Here is a 23,796-nt window from a genome sequence, read left to right as displayed (position 1 = left end):
TTGTATTTTCTCAATAGTGTTTCGTTTACATTATCCTTGCTTTATGAATGTTCTGTTTCGTCATTAGATAAAATAAGCCTAGCCTTCCAATCTTCTTTCCTTTCTTTTTTTCATGTCTTTATTTTGTTGTAGGCTATTTGTTCTCTCTGAGGTCGATGAAACCAAACCTGTCGATTGTGGGGCTATTCAGTGATATAGCCTACAACTGCTTTGAAAATTGTCAAAAATATTTTTTCGTAAAATGCTGGCGACAAAACCGCCCGAATGTCCCCGGTACCGTGTGCAATCATTCCGGATTTTTACACCTTATCAACAAAGACGGGGGGATTTTTCCTTTGTGTGCAGACAAGTGCGACTTATTTGCCATACACCTCGTCTCTTCCTGAACACTCTAGGCTGAAACTGTGAATTTGCTGTCATCGGTCTAATCACGGTGGCATTGATTTTTGGGACTCTGGAGCTATATCTGCTCTAATAGCCGCACAAGTGCAATTGACTGGTCTGAGGATGACAGACTGTTAGTGTTGTTTATTTAAAAGCAAGGCAAAAGAATATGAATCATAATTGCTATAAACAACAGCAGCATGGCCATGGATCAGCACACATAACTGTCCGGGTGAATAATTAAGGCTAATACGATGCATGGAGGTAGCACAATTATAAAACGGACACCTGTTTTAAGACACAAAAATAATCGATGCATATAGGTGGTGCGAGTGTAGGCAGGGTGATCATCGATGGCGCTTTGTGATGCAAAATTGATCCGTGCCGTTGCCTGAGAGGGGCGCAGCGGGGCTGCCGTTTGTTTAGTAAACTCCCATGAATCCAAGTAGATAATTGCTCTGTAAAATTGGTGGCGAGGGCAGCTTGGGTTCCGTGTTCCACCCACCTAGAGGGCCGAATGAAAGTCTGCATCTCTTTATTTTCTCAAATGATCAGAAACGATCGCAGCATGAGGACGAGGAGAGAGGTATTTTTATTTGTTGCACGAGGAAAGAGGACTGCGCACAGGCCGTTGTGTTGAAACTGGGGCTCGAGCTCTGATCCGTGTTGAGTCTCTGTGACGAAGTGTTTATAGAGACAACACATAGGCCTATGCATAGCTGCCCTCTTCCGATACCTCAATGATTATGTCCTCATTCAGAGAATCACCCCCAGAGCGTTTGTAAAATTGTTGATTTATTTTGTTTTAATTATTCATGCATGACCTGAAGTGAGATCTCTTTTTTTCTTTCTTTTTTTGCTTTCGCACCCCTTGTTTTGTGATAGATAGATATATAGATAGATTCATACTTTTATTTTAAAAAATTGAAATGAATCATTGGATAGCTATGCACTTATATGTGCTGCTATATATTTATATACTTGTGTTTTTCGATTATTATATCTATAATTACACTGTTGACCCTTCCCCTATACCTTAAACATACCCATACCCCCAAACCTGTCATTAATCATTAATCTTACGCATACCCCACCTCAATAGCAGCAAAAGTATTTTGTAATACATACAATTTTTTGACATAAGTACTGGTCCATATAGTAGTGTAAAACACCTAATATAAAATTGGAATATATGTGTGTGTGTACATTTTGAGGCATGTTTTTTTTCCACACTTTTCCATTATGATGTTTTCTCACCTAGGAAGCAACGAAAAGCCCTCATTATCTCCTCCATGATGTATTAGTTCTCTTTGAATGAGACATGTGTTGTTTACTTTCAAAACTGTAGACAATAAAAGACACCCTCAAGATGATATCTCTGGAGGCCTGTAATGTCTACAGTGAGTGAAGCCTTTGGGTGTTGAAAGTGTGCAAGCTCAAACCTCTCACATCACATGAGGGAAATGTGCCATGGCCTGATACATGTTTATTTTATTTTTTTTAAATAAATGCATGAAGGCTTTCATTAAAATTGCTGCTGTGACACTGGTCCATTGCGTCCACGTGTGTGTGTGTGTGTGTGTGTGTGTGTGTGTGTGTGTGTGTGTGTGTGTGTGTGTGTGTGTGTGTGTGTGTGTGTGTGTGTGAGAGAGAGTGTCTAAGGAGACCTTTGTTCAAGGTTTCCTTAAGCTGTCACACACAAATATGAAATTATTTATGCACCAGTCTCATTTCTGTCAGCAAACTTGCCAAAGGTTGGGAAACATTTCAGGTAATACAGAAAGAAGTGTTCATGCAAAGGCTTCTCTCCCCAAAGGAATCAATGACAAGATATGTTTTTATTTCCCAAAGTAACAATTTACTGGGTCACAGTAGATCAGCATGTTTCCTTCTTTACAGCAAAAACATTAGCAACAGGGGAACACTGTCTTGACAACAAACAAAATATCACAAAACATTGCTTGTAAAATAGAAAATATACAGATCTTCTAAAGCAAAGCAAATCGTTGCACAATGCCATGGTTTTCTTTTCTATTTAAATTAATTTAATAAAGATTGTCTAAAGACAGAAAATTTCAACTCCTCCTATAAAGGGGATGCAGAATAATAGTCTTGGTTTTGTACAATGCTTCTGTTTTCTTTTTCTTTCCTTTTTGTACTGACAGCAATTTAATCAAACTGTGACTTCATGCCCTACTATTTGCAAATTGTATAGCACCTCTAAAACATAAAGGCAAAACATTTCACAAACAAGTTACATGGACCTTGATTACAACTGTAAACATTCTCAGCATGGGTGAGTAACGCATCACAGGGTGGATTCAGGCTACTGCAGCACACACTGCCAGACATCTAGGAGGAAGACAATGACAAATTTAAGACTGTTATTTCTCTTTTCAATTCATGCACATCCCTCTGTCCCCCCCTCCCCCCTGCCTCTTTGGCACTAAGAGAAATGGTGACACAGTAACACTAACAGATGCCAGATCATTCGTCATAAGAGTAATATAGCTAAATTTACCTTATATTTAAAAAAAAGAAAAGAAAAACATATGCTGCTAAAATGATACTGAGAGCATACTGACAATAAATATAGAAACAGGGTGAGCACAGCAAAACATTTTTATAACCTGTAAATTTGAAATAAAGATCAAAATGTACAGACAATTTAAAACAGAATTTAAATGAAACGAGGAATTTATTAAAATACACAAAATATTTTGAATCAGACATTTTATAGGACATATTCTATTACAAGTTTATTAATGCAACACATGTTTGGTTGATGTAAAGAGCAAAAATAAAATGCATTCATGTATGAGTGATGGGTAGATGAATTAAAGAAATTATATAGTTATAATGGCAAAATAAGAGCAACAGAACTTTCGTTCAATTTTGCCATTATTCTGTCCCTGTGTAAATTTATTTTTTTAACTAAAATAAATAAAAGGGCATTCACTTTCTTTCCTTTTTATTATTTTGATGGAAAATTAGTTTTCAGTCAGAAAGCAACAGATAACATGTGATGGCCATCTCACCACCTTTACAGATAGGCCTACTAATTGTTTTCAGAAGTCTGCCTTGTATAATAAAATAACATTGTAAATTCTCAGCGAACATTTAGCTATAATACTGACTAGTTTTATTGCCAAATAAAGCATTGTTATTCTCCATCAATTGATGGTGACTTCAGAGGATCTCCTGCCAAGGATACCAATATTGAACATGATGCTATGTTAAAGCATCCTTCACTATTTCTGACCACAATGTACATTTTATGTACATTATATCTCTATAGCCAATATTTCATATTTATACATTAGCTTGTGCCATTTTTCACAAGTTACTGTGTATATATATTTTTTTAAGTTAATGTCTGGTTATATTGAAATGTTGCTCTAATTCACAATACTAATACTAAATTCTACATTTGTGTTCAATGTAGATGACCATATGCCACCTTCACCATCTTCATAATAGTCACGTCCAAATAATACGTGACTTAATCTCTCTTCCTTCTTTTTCTCTGCCTCCCTCCCTCCCTTCCTCCGGTCCTCCTTGAAGTGCGGTCACTCTGACGAGGATGAATAGTGAAAACTATTCAGCGGGTCACGGGCTTGTGCACAAAGCATCAGAGGGACAGAGTTTAGGTCAATAGGAGGCACCTTAAACACCCTTATTTCCTCCCAGACTCTGGGTCCCAAACTCAAGTATTATTTGGACATGATAAACACTTCATATAACTTTATATATCACAATGTGGTTTACTTGTACACATTTTTATATGTAAAGTTAAACTTAAAATAAAGTATATATATTTTGTAAAAAAAAATCAAATAAAAAGCACAAATCCTTATTTACTCAGTGTTTAAGAACCTCACAGCATTCAATACCGGCATTATTGCTTCTTCAAAAGAATATCTCTTGCACCTCAAAGCAAACAGCCAGATTTTCTCACAATATCAATACTCCCATTTCCCCCTTATACCTTTATTTAACCTGGGAAAACTCTCGGAGAACAGTTTCTCTTTTGCGGAGGTGCCCTGGATGGAGGAGGGGTTAAGGGGACCAGAGTAACATGATGCAGCACTCAACTTGGGGTTAAGTGCTTTGCTCAGGTGCACAACGGCAGTACTATACACTAGGACCCTTCTGTTACCCATTCATTCTCTTTGGTGCCCCACTTGGGAATCAACCCCACAGACCCCCAGTTTGTAGTTGATAGCACTGTGTGCTCAGCTAGCTACCCATATAGACACGCATGCTCCCTCAGATCTCCGCATCTTTCCTCCCAATCCGTCCTGTGGAATACTCCTTTGATCTTAGTCAACAATGCCTCACAAATTAGAGCACCATTGGTTTGCAACCTCATCTCAAGTCCTTGTGCCCAAATCCTTTGGGCCTGTCTCTGTAACATTCTCAAACAATCAGACATCTTAACACATCTTCCTGTATACAATCTCCGTCAGGCTGGCAATAGAAAAGTTTGCCTTGTTTGTTGAGCAGCCAGAGTCTGGCTGTAAGGCACCGTTTTTATCAGTATAAAGAGTCCCCCCTCCTCAGAAAGCGATGCACTGATAAGATACTCCATGGGCACAGATGACCCACATCTATCTGCTATCTTTGGAATGATGCCACAGCCACCATTTAGAGTATTGTCCATTCATATATTTCACAGGTGTAAGGATGATCAGCGTTGAGCCACCACATTTTGCATAGCATTCAATCAGGAGCTCATATTACTGTGAAGAAAAACGTGGGCTACACAAGTTTGCTGTTTGCATGTTTTAGCGTCAAATAAATAATAAAAAGATTATCAACACAGAGTATTTATTTTATATGGGGACCATCTGCGCTGTTTGATCGCCACGACAATCGCTTTTCGTCATTTCGGATTGTAAACTCTTTAAATTATGATTTTAAAATGATACACAACTAGGCAGGATAAAGTCTCACACTCTGCATCACTCTGTAATTCGTGTGACGTTTCTGTTAATATTTATTCACCATCACGTAAGCATGCCACAGGGGTTTGGCACCTGTTTGTTCCGACTACCGCCTAAGTCCATGTGCGCATAATGTGTTCTCGCTCGCGCAAATGCTGTAAAATATTATGGCTCTAACAAATCCGCTTGCATTTGCATCCGAAATTAACAAAGGGATGAAATTAGCCGAGGCAACGTTTTCCTCTCTGGTTAAGTTGGCTGTCTGTCAGCAGCAGCACCGTGTTCAAGGCATAGCCTACTGATAAAAGAGGTGGGCGCAGGGCTGTATGAATGAATCTGTGCGACACCATTACAGACCAATAGTTGTACAAGATCAGAAAGTAATCTTGATATGTTTAACAAGCAGCCCAAAGCGAAGCCAGATAAATAATAAAGGAGCTTTTAGTGGATCCAATTTATGAAACATTAACTCTAGAGGCATAATGGAGTAATTAGTTTTATCTCACGTTTGGATGTTATTGGACACTGCGCCGCTGAATGAAAACTTTTCTTTTCTGGCCTAACTGTAAAGACAACGGGGAGTAATTTTCTGCACCGGGAGAGAAGGGTGGTCTCTAATGCTGCTGGTGAGATCTGGATGTTCAGGTACAACACAGTGTTTATGTAGTACTCCCAAAAGTGTATCAAAGTTCGGATCCATGGAAATAAAAGAAATGTCAAACAAAACAAGCATTAGACTGCATAAAATAAAGTATGGACAAGGGAAACAGGTGAGGCTTTGTTTAGGTGGCTGAGGTAGATCAATATCTCGGCTTGCAGGCCAGGAATCTTGCCCGTTTTCCTCTAGCACTCTGCAGATCAGCTTACGGCTTGTAGACAGACTGTCGCCTATACCTCACTGACAGACAACCTGCCTCACCCCAGAAGGAAATATCTTCATTCTCTTCTTTAGTTCGTCAAAATAATTAAAGAATGTATAGGGATAGATTGAGTGAAAAAATCAACCTTATCTGTAAACAGTGAGGCACAACATGGCTTTGTGGCTTCTCAACCTATAGGCCTACGCGTGTTTATGATGGGACCGTTTTAAAGGCCATGCAGGCCCATCCTTCTCTGGGCCTCCTCCGCTTCCAACGAATAACCTAACATCTTCGGTGTTTGTTTGTCTTAATTATGTTTTCAAATAATAATAATAATAATAATTGTGATACGTAGGCTACTGATATACATTTTGCTTTCAGATTTGGTCTTTCATAGCGTGCTGTCCATCAGGCCGCGGGCGGAAGTCGAAAGAAACGATATGACATCTGTGCTTGATTGGCCAAACTGTCAGCGAACGTCTTTCTTTCTTTCTTTCTTTCTTATTCATTAACAGTGGATTGCTTTTGTCAGCCCCAAGTTTGGTTTATTTTAAAGATGGAACCTCCTGGTGCTTGATATGCCAGTGAAACATTCTATTCTTATTCTTATTTCCTTATTCTTATTGTTTTTTTTTTCTTGTTTTTTTTTCTCTAACTATGCATCCTAACAATTTATTGACATTGTTTTTATTTGCACTATATTATATTCGTTGTTATTACAGTATGTTTCTCGACAATTCCATTAGATTTTGGAATTTTAAAAAAGAAAAGAAATTGGCACTCTGATTCAGTATAGACAAGTGTGCTGTTGTGCTATGACAATCCGGTTTGCTTGTGAAATCTCTAAATTATAATCAAATATTGGCTAAAACATAATATTTTGCCAGCAAATAATTTTGGACTATATATTATATAGGCCTATATATATATAATTTAGGTAGCTGCCTATATATCTAGTAGACATGACGGTTGTGGAGGCATTAAAATGCACAGCATACAATATTTATATTAACGCTGTAGTCTACAGAAAAAAGACAGCTCAGACCTTGAAAATAATAACTAGTTTAACAAGCAACTCACACTGATGTGACATCACAAATAAGAGCTTGTTGCATTAATCTATCAGTCGTTTCACAGGCGCGAGCAAGAATTCATTACAATCAGTAGTCCTTTTTGTAAGCCTGTTGGTTCCGTTTCGGACACCCAACCCGCACTGGGAGTTTGCAATTTGATAGCACGAAGGCTGTGATTCCACGCATTGTCTCGAAGCTGCTTTTGATAGATAGTGCTTTGCAAGTGAAGGACTGATGTCAGGTAACAAGAAGAATTTTGGCACCTGTTGGTAACGTTTAAGCCTAAATAAAACAGCTAAGCTGTTTACCTAAATAATACAAGTGACAAAACCACATTGGCAAAAGAACATTGGCCTAATATTTACAATAATAATAATAATAATTTATTTAAAACAACTATATATATATATATATATATATATATATATATATATATATATATATATATATATATATATATATATATATATATATATATATATATTTGTGTGTGTATATTTGTTGTTCATTAGCCTGAATGAATGATATTACATCATGCATCCCAGGTGGTGTTTCCTTCTTGTGACTAAATACACCAGACTAAACATATTGGTTTAGCGCATGTCTTTTATGTGTCACACAACTCTCCAAAAATGGCTTTAGGGTCTGTTAGATTAAACAAACGATATTAATGCTCAAACTGTCACAATTTATTGTAAAATCATTTAGAATTTGATTGAAAATGTAGATCCAAACTGCAGTCAAGTTCATTAAGATATTCAATAAGATATTAGTTCAGAAGAAGGTAGCCTAGCCTACTTATAAAAGTGCATGATATATGAAACAGTCTAGCTATAGGATATGACCTTGGGCTTTTTTAACAGTAGCCTAGGTTACCAGCAAATCTGTGAGAAAATGATTAAATAAATAAATAAACAAATAAATAAATAATGTGTCTTATAACAGACAAGAACTTTAGTCATCTATATCGCTCTTAGCCTACGGTATATTACGGCGCATACAGTTGAAATCTTTATTTTCCCCGTTTTACAGTGCTATTTTCCCATTGTGAATTCCCATTATTTAGGATAATCTGAGGTAGCCATCGAGAATATTGGCAAAATTATTAATTTAAAGTCATGAATTGATAAATTTATTCATGGTCACTAGCACGCGCAATTTAAAAGGAGGGAGAGAGAGAGAGAGAGAGAGAGAGAGAGAGAGAGAGAGAGAGAGAGAGAGAGAGAGAGAGAGCGACAACTTCAGAAATAAAACTTTTAAAAAAGAGAGAAAAAGAAAGAAATCAATTAAAATGAAACATTTCACAATTTGACTTAAAAAAAAATAAAAAATTACTTAGGCTATTATGACGCATCTTTTTTTATATAGCTTATTCCATTGGGGTTAACTTCCATAGGACCTGGAACACAAAAGGTCTCTCAGTGGACAACTTTGCCACTTCATTGTGGTTAAAAACCGTAGTAAAACAAGACGATATTTAGACCAAACATCATACAATGATTTAAATAAGAGAGATATTGCTCTTCAGATTTTAACCCTTCTCACAGTAGTCGAACAAGACTAGGATATTTCTAATCTGATATTTTAATTCACAGGTAAAAAGTAGACAATTAGCTTAAAGGTGATGTTTTAATTAGCTATATTAGATAATAATAATAGAGAATTTTGTCAAAAGAAGCATAAATATATAGCCTATTTATTAATTTGTGCCATTGTCTCTGTGTGTTTATGCTTGTTATAAAAAGCGGCTTTATGATGCTTATCATAAAATTATCATTAAAAGTAGGCTATCTGGAATAACTATAATTTTATTACGCACATTTCCGGAGAGACGAGTTAGAAGAATTACATTTTGCTTTTAAGCAATCCAATTTCATCACGATAGCCTACAAGTGTTTGTTTAACCCGACATCTCCCTTTACTAAGTCTGGAGCTCACACTCATTACAACGATTTTTCACTACCTGTCGAATATTTTATTTCAATATAGCAAATATAAGTATATTGCTTAAGAAAGTCTTTATTTGTGTGTGTGTGTGTGTGTGTGTGTGTGTGTGTGTGTGTGTGTGTGTGTGTGTGTGTGTGTGTGTGTAGGACATGATAGCCTTTTTTTTTTTAATGATAATTTTATTATAGGCCTACTTAATATTATGTTAAAAATAACAGCGTTATAAGTGGTTTTGATGTTACTGATTTTTTATGAATTTACAACTGCAATAATAATAATAATAATTAAACATTCCACATCTTCTTTGTGCTTTGCATAAAATTGTTAAAATATTAGAAGGCTGTTTAGTGGTTTAGTTGGAGCTAATTTCTGCATTATCGCTTGTGTTTTTTTTTTTTCTTTCTCACAGCTTGTAAATGATATTACAGTTCGTCTTGCCACAGGCAAAACTAAGTTTATGAGAGGCCATGTGCAAAGATATGAAGTTCATGTCACTACAGTTCTGCGTCATTCTAGCGCCCTCACTCTGTCTGGCTCGTAAGGCTCATATTACTTTAAGAGAGGAAGCGTCCTTTGCATTTTACAAGTATTTTAATGGTTCAGAGTTGGATCAGCTTCGTTTTACCACACCATTATCCGTCGATTGGCCAGAGGGAATGACCATTATAACACCGTTTTTTTTTATCGCATCGCCTATTCTATCTTGGCGTCTTCATAGAGCTGTAGTGACATTTTATAGACAACTAATACCAAGCAGCAAATTTAGACTTATAGGAGCCAAGGAAAGATTTTTTAAATGTGCAAACAGCAGAACGGAATATTTAAGCACAATGTGTCGCACGTAAGATATGCTATTGATAACATATTTGACAGTTTGTTGGAATAGATGATCGTATACAGCACTTTTTCAATTAGCTTTTGGTCATATAGCTCAAATAATTATTTCAGTGTAATTTCATGAACATGGCAAAATGCTTTATTCAATCAGTCTCATTATTATTTCATTTTATAATAAGCGAAACCACATGCATTAGGTTTTTTTTTCCCCCTTTTTGTAGGTGTTCTTGTTTTTACGATTTCGTTCAATGCCTTAATTCTAGCAGAATTCTAATATATACGATTATGATTATGATGAAGATGTGCGTGCTGTCCCCAGTTCCCCCCACAGACTCCCTGCATGCGCCTCGGGGAAACCACGCCTTTTGTGTAGCCTGAGACTAAACCCTGCTTACAAGATCTTGTCAAAAGGCACAAAGGAAAAAAATAACTATTATTTAAAGTGCATTGCTTCATGAAATCTCCGTAAATGTCTGTACAATTTAATACAAGCGATTCGTCTTAAAAATGGGTCCACACAGCGTCGAACCGAAAATAATTCCCCTGTAGATTCCAATTATTGGTGCGATTTTAGGCCTCGTTTCTGCTTCAGATAAATTGATCGCAAATCTTTATGGGTTGCAAACTCACGCTGTTGGCCGGAAGAAGATGCAAACCAATTAAACAAGCTCAGAACAAACAATCACTGCCCAAAGATCATAATTTTGCTCACTGATTCCCACTTAAATAATCATAATAATAATAATTGTTCATGATGCTACTAAAGTATAACATCCACCAGGCTATATGTAGAGAAAATAGCTACTACAATAAGAATAAAAATATCAATTTGGGTAAAATGACATTAAAATGGAAATCCAAATAAAATGTTTATTGTAAGTAGGCTACTGTATTTAAATCCTCATAATTATTTAGCATATATATAAATGTATCCACATGCTCGTATAAATAGAGACAGAGAGCGGAAGATACAATAGCTCCATTAAAAATGAAATAATTTTGCATCCCAGCAAGTAGCCTACACCAAGGTAAATTAGCGTTATATGAATTTGATGCTTTTGCATTTCTTCTAGAAAAAAATATTCTGCTCCTAAATTTGACCTCTGCTTTTTTGCTTTTGTTTTTGAGTGGTCACCCCGTTTAACATTTGAGCGATAACATCTTTCGAGGAGATATTGAGTTCCACCGGTCTATTGTATAAGGCACAGAGGTTATTGCATTACCGTTGTGCACATTTAGCACAATGTCTCTTTTAAAAAACATGAACAAATCATTGGACTTAAAGTGTTGAAAGCTAAGTTGTTTCTCTGTTCTATTGCAACTAATGACTGTATTGTTGGCGGAAAACAATAGCCGATGGTGAATGTCAGGCGTTATGCATGGCTCATGTGGCCTCTACAACCATGAAACGCTTGTAATAAACGTGTAATAAGCTACAGCAAAATATTTCAGAACAAATATTTCAGGAAAAAAATAGCGTAAAATAGCCCAAGGAAGTGGAATAGGTTGATTGTCCGGCACATTATTAAGGTCGGGTTGTAAGGCCTGCGATAGGAATATAGGCTACTAATAATATATCGACTGCCTTTGTTTGCTGTTTTTTCTTCTTCTTCTTTTTCTTTAAGCTTATCACTTAAGCATTAAGGAGCCCAAATCATTTTTGTGTGTCTTGTTTTTTTTTTGTCCCCATTTCCTAAAAAAAAAAAAAAAGAGTAGGCTAGCCTATATGTTTGTAAGTAGGCTAACACATTGCAGGCCCAGGCCTTCAGATACCCGCAAATTATCGCTTAAATGTTTTACTAAACACATTGTTTAGTATATTCTCAGACAGCTACTAAAAATACTAGTTCATCAAAAAAGACAAAATGTTCGTAATAAATGTACTTAACCTACTTTTTTTATTTTGTTCGGTTAACAGTTTAAGCGACAAACACGGGCATAAGACCACAAAATCACAACCATGGAATTTAAAGACGACATAAACAATCACTCAATATTTTATGAGGCATTTACTCAACACGGGTTACACGTTCGCAAAGTTATAACCTATAATTACAACAGGTATTGACATTTCACTAATTACAAAAAGAATGTGACCTGCATGGTGGTGACCACATACAGTAAATATGCAAACACAAGCTAAAAGCATTCATTACGTCTGTCCCCTTCAGAACTGTCTGTAAAGTTATGAATACTGGAAAAAAAACCTATATGTTGTTGTTTGATAACCATTCTTTGGTCTACAAAGAAACTGTATTGTTAATATATGTATAAAATGCACTATAGATGTATTATTCAGTCTGTATTATTAAAATAACAAAACAACAAGGAGCCACGGATTTGAGCGGGCATTGTGCACTTATAGAACATATTTATTTAAAAATGAAAATAAAACTTTGTGTTAATTTTTGAGAAATCTCATCCCACCAGTACGCTCATGACACGTGATAATACTGCAAACATGATGACTGGAGGTTGTTCTGTAATGTATTAGATATTTTAACATTTAAAAATTAGACAAAATTGCAACCACTATTTAAATAAACATTCTAAAGTAGGCTAATCATCTTTCCAGAAAAAAAAAAAAACCCACTACGCTTTATCCTTTTTTACTCTGGTCACATTGCACGTTGCTGACAGTGGAATAATAAACAGTTCCGCGACACTTGACGTTTGTATACAGTCAGAAATAAATGAATAATAATAATAATACAAAATACCTGGAATTCGGCTTGCATTGTCCGTTCATTCTCCTTAATTTTTTCATTTATATATATTACAGTGTAAATTGGTGTAAAATGTTCACTTACAGTCTGCTCCTGTGGATGCTAGTTAGTGTATAAGAGGATTTGATGTTGACCCTTGATTCTGATGTGTGAAGTAGTCAGAAAGTCCGCTGGAAAGTCCGGAGGAAAAACTGGGTAGGGAAGGCCTTAAGGAGTCACACGGGAGAGAGGAGGCCGTTTGCGGGGAGGAGGAAGAGGCGGCTCGGGAGCTCATGGACGTGCTGCTCTGGGAGGTCATGGATGGGTGAGGCACGTGGGGGAAGAAATAACTGGTCTGGCCCGCGAGCAGGTTAACTGAACACGGATTCAAGGAGTAGGTCCCGGAGCAGGGTACGGAGAGCCCGCATGGCACTGAGGCGGCCAAAGCGGCCGCAGTGAGGTGGTGTGTGGCGTACGGAATGTCTCCATTCACGAGTCTGTCAACACTCAAGCCATTGGAGGCCGGGAAAGAGTGATTGTTCCCCAAACTGTTTTGAGTCAACATTGTGCTATAGGACATTGGGTGACTAGGGTAAGGCGACGACGTGCCGTTGTAACTCAACGCGCTGCTCGCCCTCGGATGGTGGAGTGAAAGGAACGGCGACATGGGCCAATATAAAGAGCCAGCTCTATCCATAAATGTCAGTCCGGTTGAAGTAAGCCTCGCGCCCCTTTTAAACGCCAGCTTTGCCCTAGAAGTGGTCGATCTCCGCCGAAGTTTGCCCGTCGTGCCGCCAATGAACACGTCGTCACTGGAGGGGTCAAGCATCCAGTAGTTCCCCTTCCCGGGGTCATCGTAATGCCGGGGCACTTTGACAAAACATTTGTTCAAACTCAAGTTGTGTCTGATGGAATTCTGCCATCCCTGCTTGTTCTCCCGGTAATACGGGAAATTTTTCATAATGAACTCGTAAATGCCGTTAAGGGTTAATCGCTTCTCCGGACTCTGCCGAATAGCCATCATAATCAAAGCGTTGTAGCTAAAAGGTGGTTTCTCGTACTTGCCGTTTTTCTTGTCGCCTTCTTTGCCTCCTTCGCCTTCTTTCGAGTCCCGTTTCTCTTCCTGCTTCTCTTTCTCGTCCGTGCACGAGGAGTCGTGGGATGAATTGTCACTTTTAGCGCAAGTGTTCTCCGACTTTTGCTCCTGTACTACTTGGGCAGGTAAAGGAGTCTTCTCTTCTTCCTCATGAACCGTTCTGTGGTGTTGGTGATGGTGGTGGTGGTTGTCGCTTTGGACGGCTTCGGGAATCAGACTGTTTATACTGAACGATGATTTAGGAATCATTTTGACTTCTTTCCTTTCTCCCATATCCAACATCACAAGTAAGATAGAGTAGCAACAACCAGAAGCAGCAGCAGTAGCAGCAGTTGGACTTCAAATCTCTTGCTCTGGCAACTCCTCTAATTAAAAAAACACAAGAACTATTTCATGTTCCTTAAAAACACGTCGATATGAGACAGCTAGCTACAATTAATTACGGAGCCACAGACACTAAGCTGTAAAAAAAATAGCTTGAACCTTTTTAGAGACTGCAGCCAACCACAGCAGCATAAGTATTAACCGTGCAGCCAATCATTGAGCAGTTCTTAGCGCCTGCTCCAGTGCGTAAGGATACACAAGATCCACCAATGCTCATGCCTAGTCAACAATGGCTTTCATTTCCCCAAGCAAACTCCTACCAAGAAAACAGACCACATAACCTCAATCAATTTTTTTTTTGTGATAATTGTAGAGTGCTGTTTCAACATATCCATGCGTCCTCGATTTGTTTTCATACCGCAGGGGGAAAAACAAAAGGGACCCAAAGGTAGCCACAGAAAACAGGTACTACTTCCTGTATCGGAAATTTGTGCCTTTTAATATTCTACATGGAGTTACTGCACAAGTAGCTAACATTTGATGATAATACTCGCTGAAGAGCGACAGTATAGGCTATATTTGAAACATTTGCATTAAATGTATCCTTTCAGACGACGATAGGCTATATTTACACGCCGATAGCTATATTCTAGGCTATTCGTTCTCGTGTCACATTTTAAATATTTCTCTTAAAGCGTCACGTTCGTACATGTTTATTTAGTCGCACGTTTATGTGAACAATTTTAAACATAAGCGATATTATGACGTTCATCCACACAGAAAGACGCTATAAGCATCTTTATTCCTAGCGTATGTTAATAATCATGCTACTAACTATGAACAACATCATCGGCAACAACAACTGAGGCAGTTGAAAATAACAAGATCAAGCACAATACTATTTTTACTTTTATTAATAATAATAATAATAATAGCCTAATAATAATAATGGGCTAATAATAATAAGGATAGTAACAAAGCAGTAGATTATAATTTATTTCTGGATGTGTTTTTAATTTAACGTGATAAACCAGACGCTATTGTATTCAGCAGACGTACATAACAGCAAATAACAGTGGATTTAGAAGGTCAATCAGTATGATCAAAAATGTCCACATACAAACCTACAATACAAAAGGATAGAGTATCTTCTATAGGCCTAAGTAGGCTACTGAGACAAAACAGGGAGCTTCCAACACATAAAATAAGAACAAGACCCCTACACTCTTTTTAAGAAATTCCGAAAAGACCTACAGTGCATCATTGTTTTAAAATAATAATAATGATAATAATAATAATAGCCTAATAATAATAATAATAAAATATGTGTCATTAAGGACGCAAAAATAACATGACGGATGCTGACATCAATTATTTGCTTTATATTTACGGTTGAAGTTTCTCTAATGCAAGGGCTGATATGTGTGTATTTGTGTTGGGGACGTTGCAGGGGGGTTGACTGAACAACAGACACACGCACGGCACACACGCATTCACATGTGCAAACAAATCGTACACAGAGACACACGCAAACAAACAAACAAACAAACAAACTGGATTCCCACAAGGTGAAATTTTTGAGAATTAATTCAGTCAGGTTGCATGTAAACATATAAACATTTAAAATGAGTCTTTACAAATTCAGCCTGTTGTATCATAAACACACATAGAAAATCTAACGTTTAGCTATTATTATTTGTGCTGTTTTTGTTTTCCATTATTGAATAACCCTTTGTTTTCTAAACTCTATAAATAGACCAAATGCATTAACCCACACCTGCGATAAATGCTGTGCGATATAATTTCACTTCAAAGTGGAAAGTTGAATCAGACATATTAGTGAGAACATGAGAATTATTGGGAAAGGACCTAACGTGTTTGTTGCTTAGTAGCCAAGGCTATAGCCTATAATAATATGTGTTGCATTGCAAACATTGTTATTCTATAATGCCTATACATTAATTTAGATTTCTAACAAAAACACAAAAATCTGGCACAAGTTGCACAGCCGGCAATATAATATATCGCATATTTCAAACCATTTCTATCAATGCACAACCATTTGTTGCTTTTAATGCACTTTGAAAAAGCTATTGACCCTTCCAAGCCGAAGGGAAAATAACAATTTGAGCGGATAAGATTGTGACTATAATGTTATTTTTTTTTATCTTATGTTTTTATAAATGGCACATGCTTGTAGCCCACCTTCAACAAACAAGATGTTAATGTCTCATCGACATTGTCTGACAGGTGCAAAAATATCTTTTCGCGGAGAGAAAAAAAAACAGGCAAGATCAAAGTGATTAGAACTAGTAGGCGGATAATGCATAATTTTCAAACTTCTCTCAGTTGATTACAGTTGTTAACACATCTTCCTTTAAATAAGAGCATATATCCCGTATTGATGGCACAATATAGTCTACTATTGATATATTATTTTATAGTCCATATCAAACGCAAGCCTTCCACGATCACTGCAAATTTCAGTTTGGTTTGCGATGGGCCATTAACAGCACAGGTACAGGCCTGAGTCTAACATTATCCTCCAATTTATTAGCCTACATAAAAGTGAGGCATTATTGTGGCCTATTTGATTTACTTTGTTTGATAAATTATCATAAAAAATATTAATCGGTAATTTTATTAAGCTATTAACGCTGGATCGTACGATATCAAAACTATGTGCAAAGATGCTAACAATTTATAAACTAAACGAGATGGTGGTTTATTTTTCTTTCTTTTTTTTCATTTATTTATTTAGATATTTATCTGCATTAAACCAACCTGAATGCATTGATGTGCATGCATGCAGCAATGTAAAGGTTGTTTGAGTAGGCCTGAGTGTTAGACACTTTGCTTAATGAAATTAACATCAAATAATTTTCTCTAATATATTTATTTGGGCTATAACATCACCTCCATCACCTACCAGCAGTAGGCTATACGTTGTGTTAATGACAGAAGGCTGATAAAGTTATTTTTGCGCAGTGATGTGGGCTCTTCCTAAAATGACCTAAATGTTTATGAACACGTCACTTAAATAAACACAGTTGTCACTTACCTCGACAAACATACGCCTGTGTTGAAATGAGAACTGATAAACAGGGAGGTAATCCTGCACAAAATCAATCCTGTCTGTTAAAACTGCAGCTTGTGTCTTTATTAGGATGCCCTCTAGCGGCGTGGACAAATTGCAGCATTTCTTCTCTTATGCGCTTAGATTCTCAGACATCTTGGTAAAACTCATTTCTTTTCTTTATAACGAAACATGCAGATTTTTTTAACATTTCGTTTTCCAATAGGCTACTAAATAATTTACAAAATACAAAAAACATGCAAAAATGTTACACAGGATGATTTAGGCCTATTTGGTTCAGTTTGTAAAGCAAAATAAATATAGCCTAAGGAAATACTTAGCCTAAAGCATATCTACTTTTCATACCGTATCCCTTGCATTTTTTATAGCCTACTTCCACTACAAAATGTAAAAAGACTAAGAACCTTCTGATGAATTAGTAACTTTAATGACATACAATATTAATTGCACCCCATAGGCTACCATAACTAAAATCTTGGAGTTGAATAAAAGTTTGACAACGCGTCAAAACAAAACTCGTAAATGCATTTTATGCAGTCTTGTATCCTACAAGTTCGTAGGCTACAGCTAGAAGTAAATTGGTTGCTCCCTTTTAGAGATGCGATTTTACCGTTCTGTGCGAGAAAAAAAAAACAATACTAGGATACAAATAAAAACAATCCGAGGTGTATTTATTCATAATGTTTAGTGTTGTTGACAAAGTAGACCAAAAAATTAAGTTTACAAAGTTTTCAATGACAATAAAAATGAAACCGTGAATAATCGTATCATTTTATTTATGAATTATTGTTGCACAATATAGGCATCATAACTAATAATAATAACAAAAGTTCAATTGTGTTCAAATAAATTTTAAGGTTTTAAATATCCAGTTCAATAATGGTATTATGTAGGCCCTATTAATATGTAGGCTTTATTTTTGTCTTTTACTGTGCCTAAATGTTAAATATGAGGGATCACGTTTTTCTAAGTTGTCGCTAAAAATATGCTTTGTAATAATGCTTATAAACACGAACACGATGGCTTATGGGGTAGATTTTCTTAAGGAATCTGCGAACAATTGCTTTTCATAGTCTGTAGCGCCACCATGTGGCGGGTGAATTATGCAGCGGGACCAACAGTTTTTGATAAATTCATAATGGAGCAGATAAAAGCTTTATATTATCAACCTTTGAGGGTTTTGCCTAAAATATGTGCTAAAATATTGAAATAATGTTTAATATAATTTTAAATGCAATAATTTAAGACATTTGAACACAGTAGAACAAAGACACGAGTTATATTCAATATATTTCAAAAAAATATTCAACATTTCTGTCCCATTTTACCGATGTCCCACTTTTGCTGAACCCACCCCACAGCATGCATCTTCATCAGCACAAGAATCCTTAAAAATCATACAATCAGAGCTAAGCACATGATTTTTATTCATATACTAAAACCTGATCTGATGGATTTTTAACATTTGTTAACATCTGTGATCACTCATTTACTGTAGGCAGTGGCATAGGTTTGATTTCGAAATTGGTGGGGACGGGGACATCAATATATAAATATATTTTAAGTTTTGATCTAAATTATTGCTAGGGATACATCAGTGTCACTGGATATTGGTAGGGACACGTCCCTAGCGTCCCTACTAAATTCTACGCCCCTGACTGTAGGCCTATATCTTTGCACATATTAAAAAAATATTTATGAGGTGTCATTTCAAGTATGTAATCACAAAAAAGACGTTAGATCAGCAGTATTAGTCTTAAAGAAAACCAAATCAGAGTATAATAATAACAATAATGTAAAATATTAAGATTAAAATATAAATAGCCTTTAAAAGAAGTCAACTGTCAACTACTGCCACATCAAGTTAGAGGAGAAGGTGAAATCTGCTATTATGTAAAAAATCATTTTTTGAAAAATTTCATGAAGCTACTCCTGCTTTTGGACTTAAGATCCTTGGCTCCATCCTCTGGCTCATTTTGTGGTGGAGGAGGAGGAGCGAACAGGGGAGGCTGGTTCCTCTGTAGACTTCTTACATTTTGGGTCACACTCACTGAAGAGAAACAAAAACAGTTTATTCTGTTTCAGACTCACGCAGCAAATGTATCTCATGAGAGAGATTATAAATGTTATTATAATACATGACAAATCAATCTTTATCCAGAACATAAACATTAAAGTGACATTTTCATTTTGAAAGTAATTTCTGATTTAAAAAAACGGTCCGAGTTGCGATACTAGAGACTGATTGCCCTTCTGTAATTTGATTTTACAGCAACACTTTCAGATGCTTGACTCACTGGAGTTCCGGGATCTCACCTGAGTCTTGGCTCTCTCCTCCGTCAGGGTAGCGGTGTCTGTTGTAATACGTGTGGGGAGGTTTTGGTGGTGGCTCTCTCTCTGTCTCACAGCTCTCGGTGGAGTCTTCTGTTAATACCAATGGTAAGTGTTAAGCAGAAGCACACACATTGGCACACATAAACGCACAGAAGTGCTCGGGCTCTGTTTGTTCTCTCACCCTTTTCCTGTTTCGACTTTGTGGTGGAGACTTGAGTGTCAGATGTGTCGGCTGGCACAGACTCGCACTGCTCTGTGCTTTCTCTACTTGCTTCTGTGTTAATTCTGTGTGGGGACAAACATGACAGTCATAAGAGCATGTGAGAAAACTTTGTTGTCCGATAATATAATTCTTTCAGTAACTGATATATATATATATATATATATATATATATATATATATGTAAACTGATCAAAGGCCAATAAGAGTGTCCATGACTAAAGGATATATATTCAAGTTCTTAGAAATGTACTCTTTCTATTAATGTTGGTTTCATATGGTTTTAAAACAACCAAGAAATCAAGAAAAGTTTCAGTTTGAAATGAATATATTTGCCTTCCACCTTTAATATATGATAGAGTACACCATTTATAAATATTACGTTTGTGGGTTGGACCCATGTGGCGTAAAACCTGAAATAACCTTGCCTTGTCATAAAAAAAAAAAATTTAAGAGACTTATTGCCCTTGACAGTCATGGGGGACTGCAAAGCTCCTCTCTGTGATATCATTTTTCTGTTCTGCCTGATTTTACAGTAATACTTTCAGATGGTCGCATCACATTGAGTTTTATTTGGGGGACAAAGGTTTTTCAAGTAGTTTTGTTAATATAAACTACAAAACTTCAAAATTCTGTGGTCAGTAATATATAACTAATTTATGCTTATAAATATTTCTATACTTTTCTTTTTTCTTTTCTTTTTTGAAAGAAATTACTACTTTTATTCAGCATAAATTGATTAAATGGATGAAAAGTAACAGTAAAGACATTTATGATGTTACAAAACTTTTGCATTTCACAAATGCTATTCCTTTTTACATTCTATTCATAGAAAAATCTGGAAAAAGATCACAGTTTCCATGAAAATATTAAGCAGCACAAATAGTTTCAACATTGATAATAAGAAATGTTTCTTGAGCACCAAATCAGCATATTAGAATGATTTCTGAAGGATCATGTGACACTGAAGACTGGAGTAATGATACTGAAAATTCAGCTTTAACATCACAGGAGTAAATTACATTTTAAAATATATAAAATAATAAAATATATGTTTTATTTTCAAGACTTTCATTCTATAAAACTTTCTTCATTATGATATCACCTTGACATTTTTGTCTTTATAATCCCTAAAAATAGCCACATGAATTTCAATAAAAAAAATTAAAAAACATGCCCATCACAGAAGAGGTGTTTGCTTAGATTTTTTAAAATTTGATGTTACCCAGGAGGATTCTCTGAAGACATTGTTGGATTTGTGCAATTCTGAAGCTCCTTCAACCACTTTTGCTGTTCTTCTTGAGATGAGGCGGCAAACAGATATTGACTGCCATCACTCAACCTAAACCAGAGAGTGAAACAGATTATAGATTTCTTTTAATCTGAAATGTGAGCAGATGTTCATGGCAGGTGGCATGAATCATCACTCACATGAGTTTGAAAGTATGCTCCTTTCTTCTGTAGTAAGGATTTTTTTTACAAACTGCTCCAGCCAAGGTGATCGGTGGCCAGCGTGTACAATTCTGTATTAAATGACATGGATTAAAGAGAGATCAGAGAGAAAGAGAGAAAATAATCAGAGTCCACAAAGTCCACCACAGAAATATCTCCTTAAATTGATATAATGGCTCTTAATTGCATCTTAATGCATCATGTGGTGAAATTACTGATATAGGGTTAACTGCAGAAATAATCGCCCTGTCTGTCTGTCTGGATATATAGTTAATTAATATTAAACAGTCCCTCTTTCACTAGTGTGTCTAGCCAAGTATATGTGAGTGTGTGTGACCATGTTGTGTGTGTGTGTGTGAGCCATACCTCACTGGCGGCATCTTGGTCTTTAAACAGATTGAGTGTCTCCTCTTCCAGTAGTGCATAGACCGTTTCCCAGTGATCCAAGCCCTGATCCAAACCAACAGATCAATGTTACACCATTAAGTGCTCTTACAGAAACAAAACCACACTATAAACAAAGAAGTGGAGCTAAGGATGTCAGAGAGAGCTTTTTAATCAATATCACCATTGGTGTTGGTTAGAAAGCTTACTTTATATCCGCCTTGCTTCAGTTTAATCTCCAAGGTTCCCTCCATTTTGGCACGTCCTGCTGTGATCTAGAAATATACACAAATTGCAGCCCAAAAAGGTGGAAACTAAAACAAAAAGGACAAAAAAGTGTTTACCTTAGTGGTACCAGTCGAGATGACTATTGAAGCGTTAGTAGAAGAGGGTGCTTGAACTTCTTCTGGGTCTGAAAGGGAAGATGGAGGAGATGACTGAGGGTTTTGTAGTGGGGTGGAAGGGGGAAGGTTTCTCTCCTCTGAGTTTTGGTTGTCGGCCATTTCTGCATCTTTGGAGGGTGGCTCAGGGGGGTTTGATGCAGGAGGACCCCAAATCTCTTTATCAGGGCTTGATGGTTTCAGACTCCTAGGAGTGATTCTTGGTTTGGCAATGACACTGAGGGAGGGTTCGGTCTGTCTCGGAGTATCAACCTCATCTTCAGATGTGGTGTGGCCAGTCTTGAGGACATTGTGTAAATAATGGGGTTTGTAAGCAGCACTAGAAGCTTCTGAGGAGTTGGGGCTGTCCAGAACAGAGGTGGACGGTTTGTCGGGGGACGTTATGGTATCTCTATCGCTGCTGCTGTTGCTCCTGAAGCCTGATGCCACTGGTGACACCACAGATGAGTCTGTTTTACCACTGCTGCTTCTCTGCAGGATGGCAGACCTGGCTGTAGGGTCTTGCGAGGGTATGGTTGAATTATCACTCTTACCACCGCTGTTCCTAAGGACAGGACTGGTCAGTGAGGGGTGGGGGGGCAAAGCAGGACGCTCAGACGGCTTTCGCTTTAGTGAAGTTACATGAATGGGCTTGTCCCTGCTGCTGTCTGTACTGTCACCTCTTTGAATTTCTTTTATCTTCTTTTCTCTCTGGGAGAGCAAAGAAAGAGCAGAGAAATCAAAAAGGGTGAATCGAAACTGATGAATGTGGATGATTGCATCTTTAAAAAGGCATGAAACTGCTTTTGAATTTGATTTGAAAGGTGTGTAAAGTTAACGGGAAGAATTTCATCTGCCAAAAATGGAATTAAATATTGAGAAAAATAAAAAGCTAGTATTAGTAATCTGTATTTTACCTGTGTTCTTCTGGCTTGAAGGGCATTAAATCTCTCACTCTGGGCTTGAATCATGGCTTCCAGATCCTCTTGCTTCTTCATTAACTCCAAAACATCTGATACTGAGTCCTGTCCAACCATTCGATACAATTAGATTTCATGAAGGTGTTTTTCCCCCCCAGCTAATTGGAGTATTATGCTGTTTACAAATATGTAAATAAATTTCCCAATTCATAAAAACAAATACATAAATCGGTAAACTGCGGACAGCCTCACCCCATAGTCCTCTGCTCTGAGCGTGCTCTCATAGGTGTTGAGCCAGTGCTCGGCCTGCTCCAGCTCTCTCTGAAGCTGCTGCAGTTCAAGGTCTTCCTGATATTGAGCTCTCCTTTCAGCCCAAGCCTCCAGCACCCGCACCTCCAGCTCCTGGAGCTGCACAAGACGATCCTCCAGCTGCAAAGACAGAGAATACTTTTTTTTTTAAAGACTTAGTTTCATCTGCTGTGACCTACAAAATGCATTCATAAAAAGGTTCAAAAGGATCAATGCACATGTTGATCATGTTTTGTTGTAAACTAAACGTTGCTGATGAAGAGAATTGTTGCATTGAAACTTTTCTAAAGCTCCCTGAATTACGTTTTTACAGCATCCCAGACTTTTCATTTAGACTGTTAAATTTTAAATGTAAACGTTTTTAAAACACTAGGCACCATACACTTGCCCACTTTGTAAATGTTGAAAGAAAAATTGCACATCACACACTATTGGACTTTCAGGTGGTTCAGATTATAACAAACCCACAGAAACAAAAAGTTCTAAAATCGTTTAAAATATCCTCAGACTGAATAGAATTATCATCTG

The 23,796-nt window shown here is 36.9% G+C and overlaps 2 protein-coding genes across 2 annotated transcripts in view; both read right to left on the bottom strand.

Moving 5' to 3' along the window:
* Positions 1-2,201: 2,201 nt before the first annotated feature.
* Positions 2,202-14,349, bottom strand: foxg1a (forkhead box G1a). Its single transcript, XM_056234069.1, has 3 exons — positions 14,332-14,349; positions 12,858-14,213; positions 2,202-2,736 (listed from the first exon to the last, which is right to left on the bottom strand). The coding sequence occupies exon 2, from the start codon at positions 14,128-14,130 to the stop codon at positions 12,880-12,882; it is 1,251 nt and encodes a 416-aa protein (XP_056090044.1). The 5' UTR covers positions 14,131-14,213; positions 14,332-14,349; the 3' UTR covers positions 2,202-2,736; positions 12,858-12,879.
* A 4,584-nt stretch (positions 14,350-18,933) lies between these two features.
* Positions 18,934-23,796, bottom strand: part of sptbn5 (spectrin, beta, non-erythrocytic 5) — a 33,704-nt gene continuing 28,841 nt past the window's right edge. The window contains exons 62-71 of the mRNA XM_056234109.1: positions 23,212-23,388; positions 22,957-23,064; positions 22,004-22,750; positions 21,869-21,934; positions 21,642-21,725; positions 21,255-21,346; positions 21,056-21,165; positions 19,785-19,892; positions 19,586-19,693; positions 18,934-19,319 (exon numbers count right to left, since the gene is read on the bottom strand). Of these exons, the coding sequence (XP_056090084.1) occupies positions 19,171-19,319; positions 19,586-19,693; positions 19,785-19,892; positions 21,056-21,165; positions 21,255-21,346; positions 21,642-21,725; positions 21,869-21,934; positions 22,004-22,750; positions 22,957-23,064; positions 23,212-23,388 (1,749 nt within the window). The 3' untranslated portion in view covers positions 18,934-19,170. The remainder of the gene's footprint in view (positions 19,320-19,585; positions 19,694-19,784; positions 19,893-21,055; positions 21,166-21,254; positions 21,347-21,641; positions 21,726-21,868; positions 21,935-22,003; positions 22,751-22,956; positions 23,065-23,211; positions 23,389-23,796) is intronic.

Source organism: Rhinichthys klamathensis, unplaced genomic scaffold, assembly GCF_029890125.1.
Source record: "Rhinichthys klamathensis goyatoka isolate OS25496 unplaced genomic scaffold, OSU_Roscu_1.1 h1tg000387l_1, whole genome shotgun sequence".
Taxonomy (NCBI): Eukaryota; Metazoa; Chordata; class Actinopteri; order Cypriniformes; family Leuciscidae; genus Rhinichthys; species Rhinichthys klamathensis.
Note: the sequence above shows the minus strand (reverse complement) of the source record. Positions and strands in the feature narration are given on the sequence as shown.

Coding starts and splice junctions, on each gene's coding strand:
- foxg1a (XM_056234069.1), bottom strand. CDS start 14,130: ATGTTGGATATGGGAGAAAGGAAAGAAGTCAAAATGATTCCTAAATCA.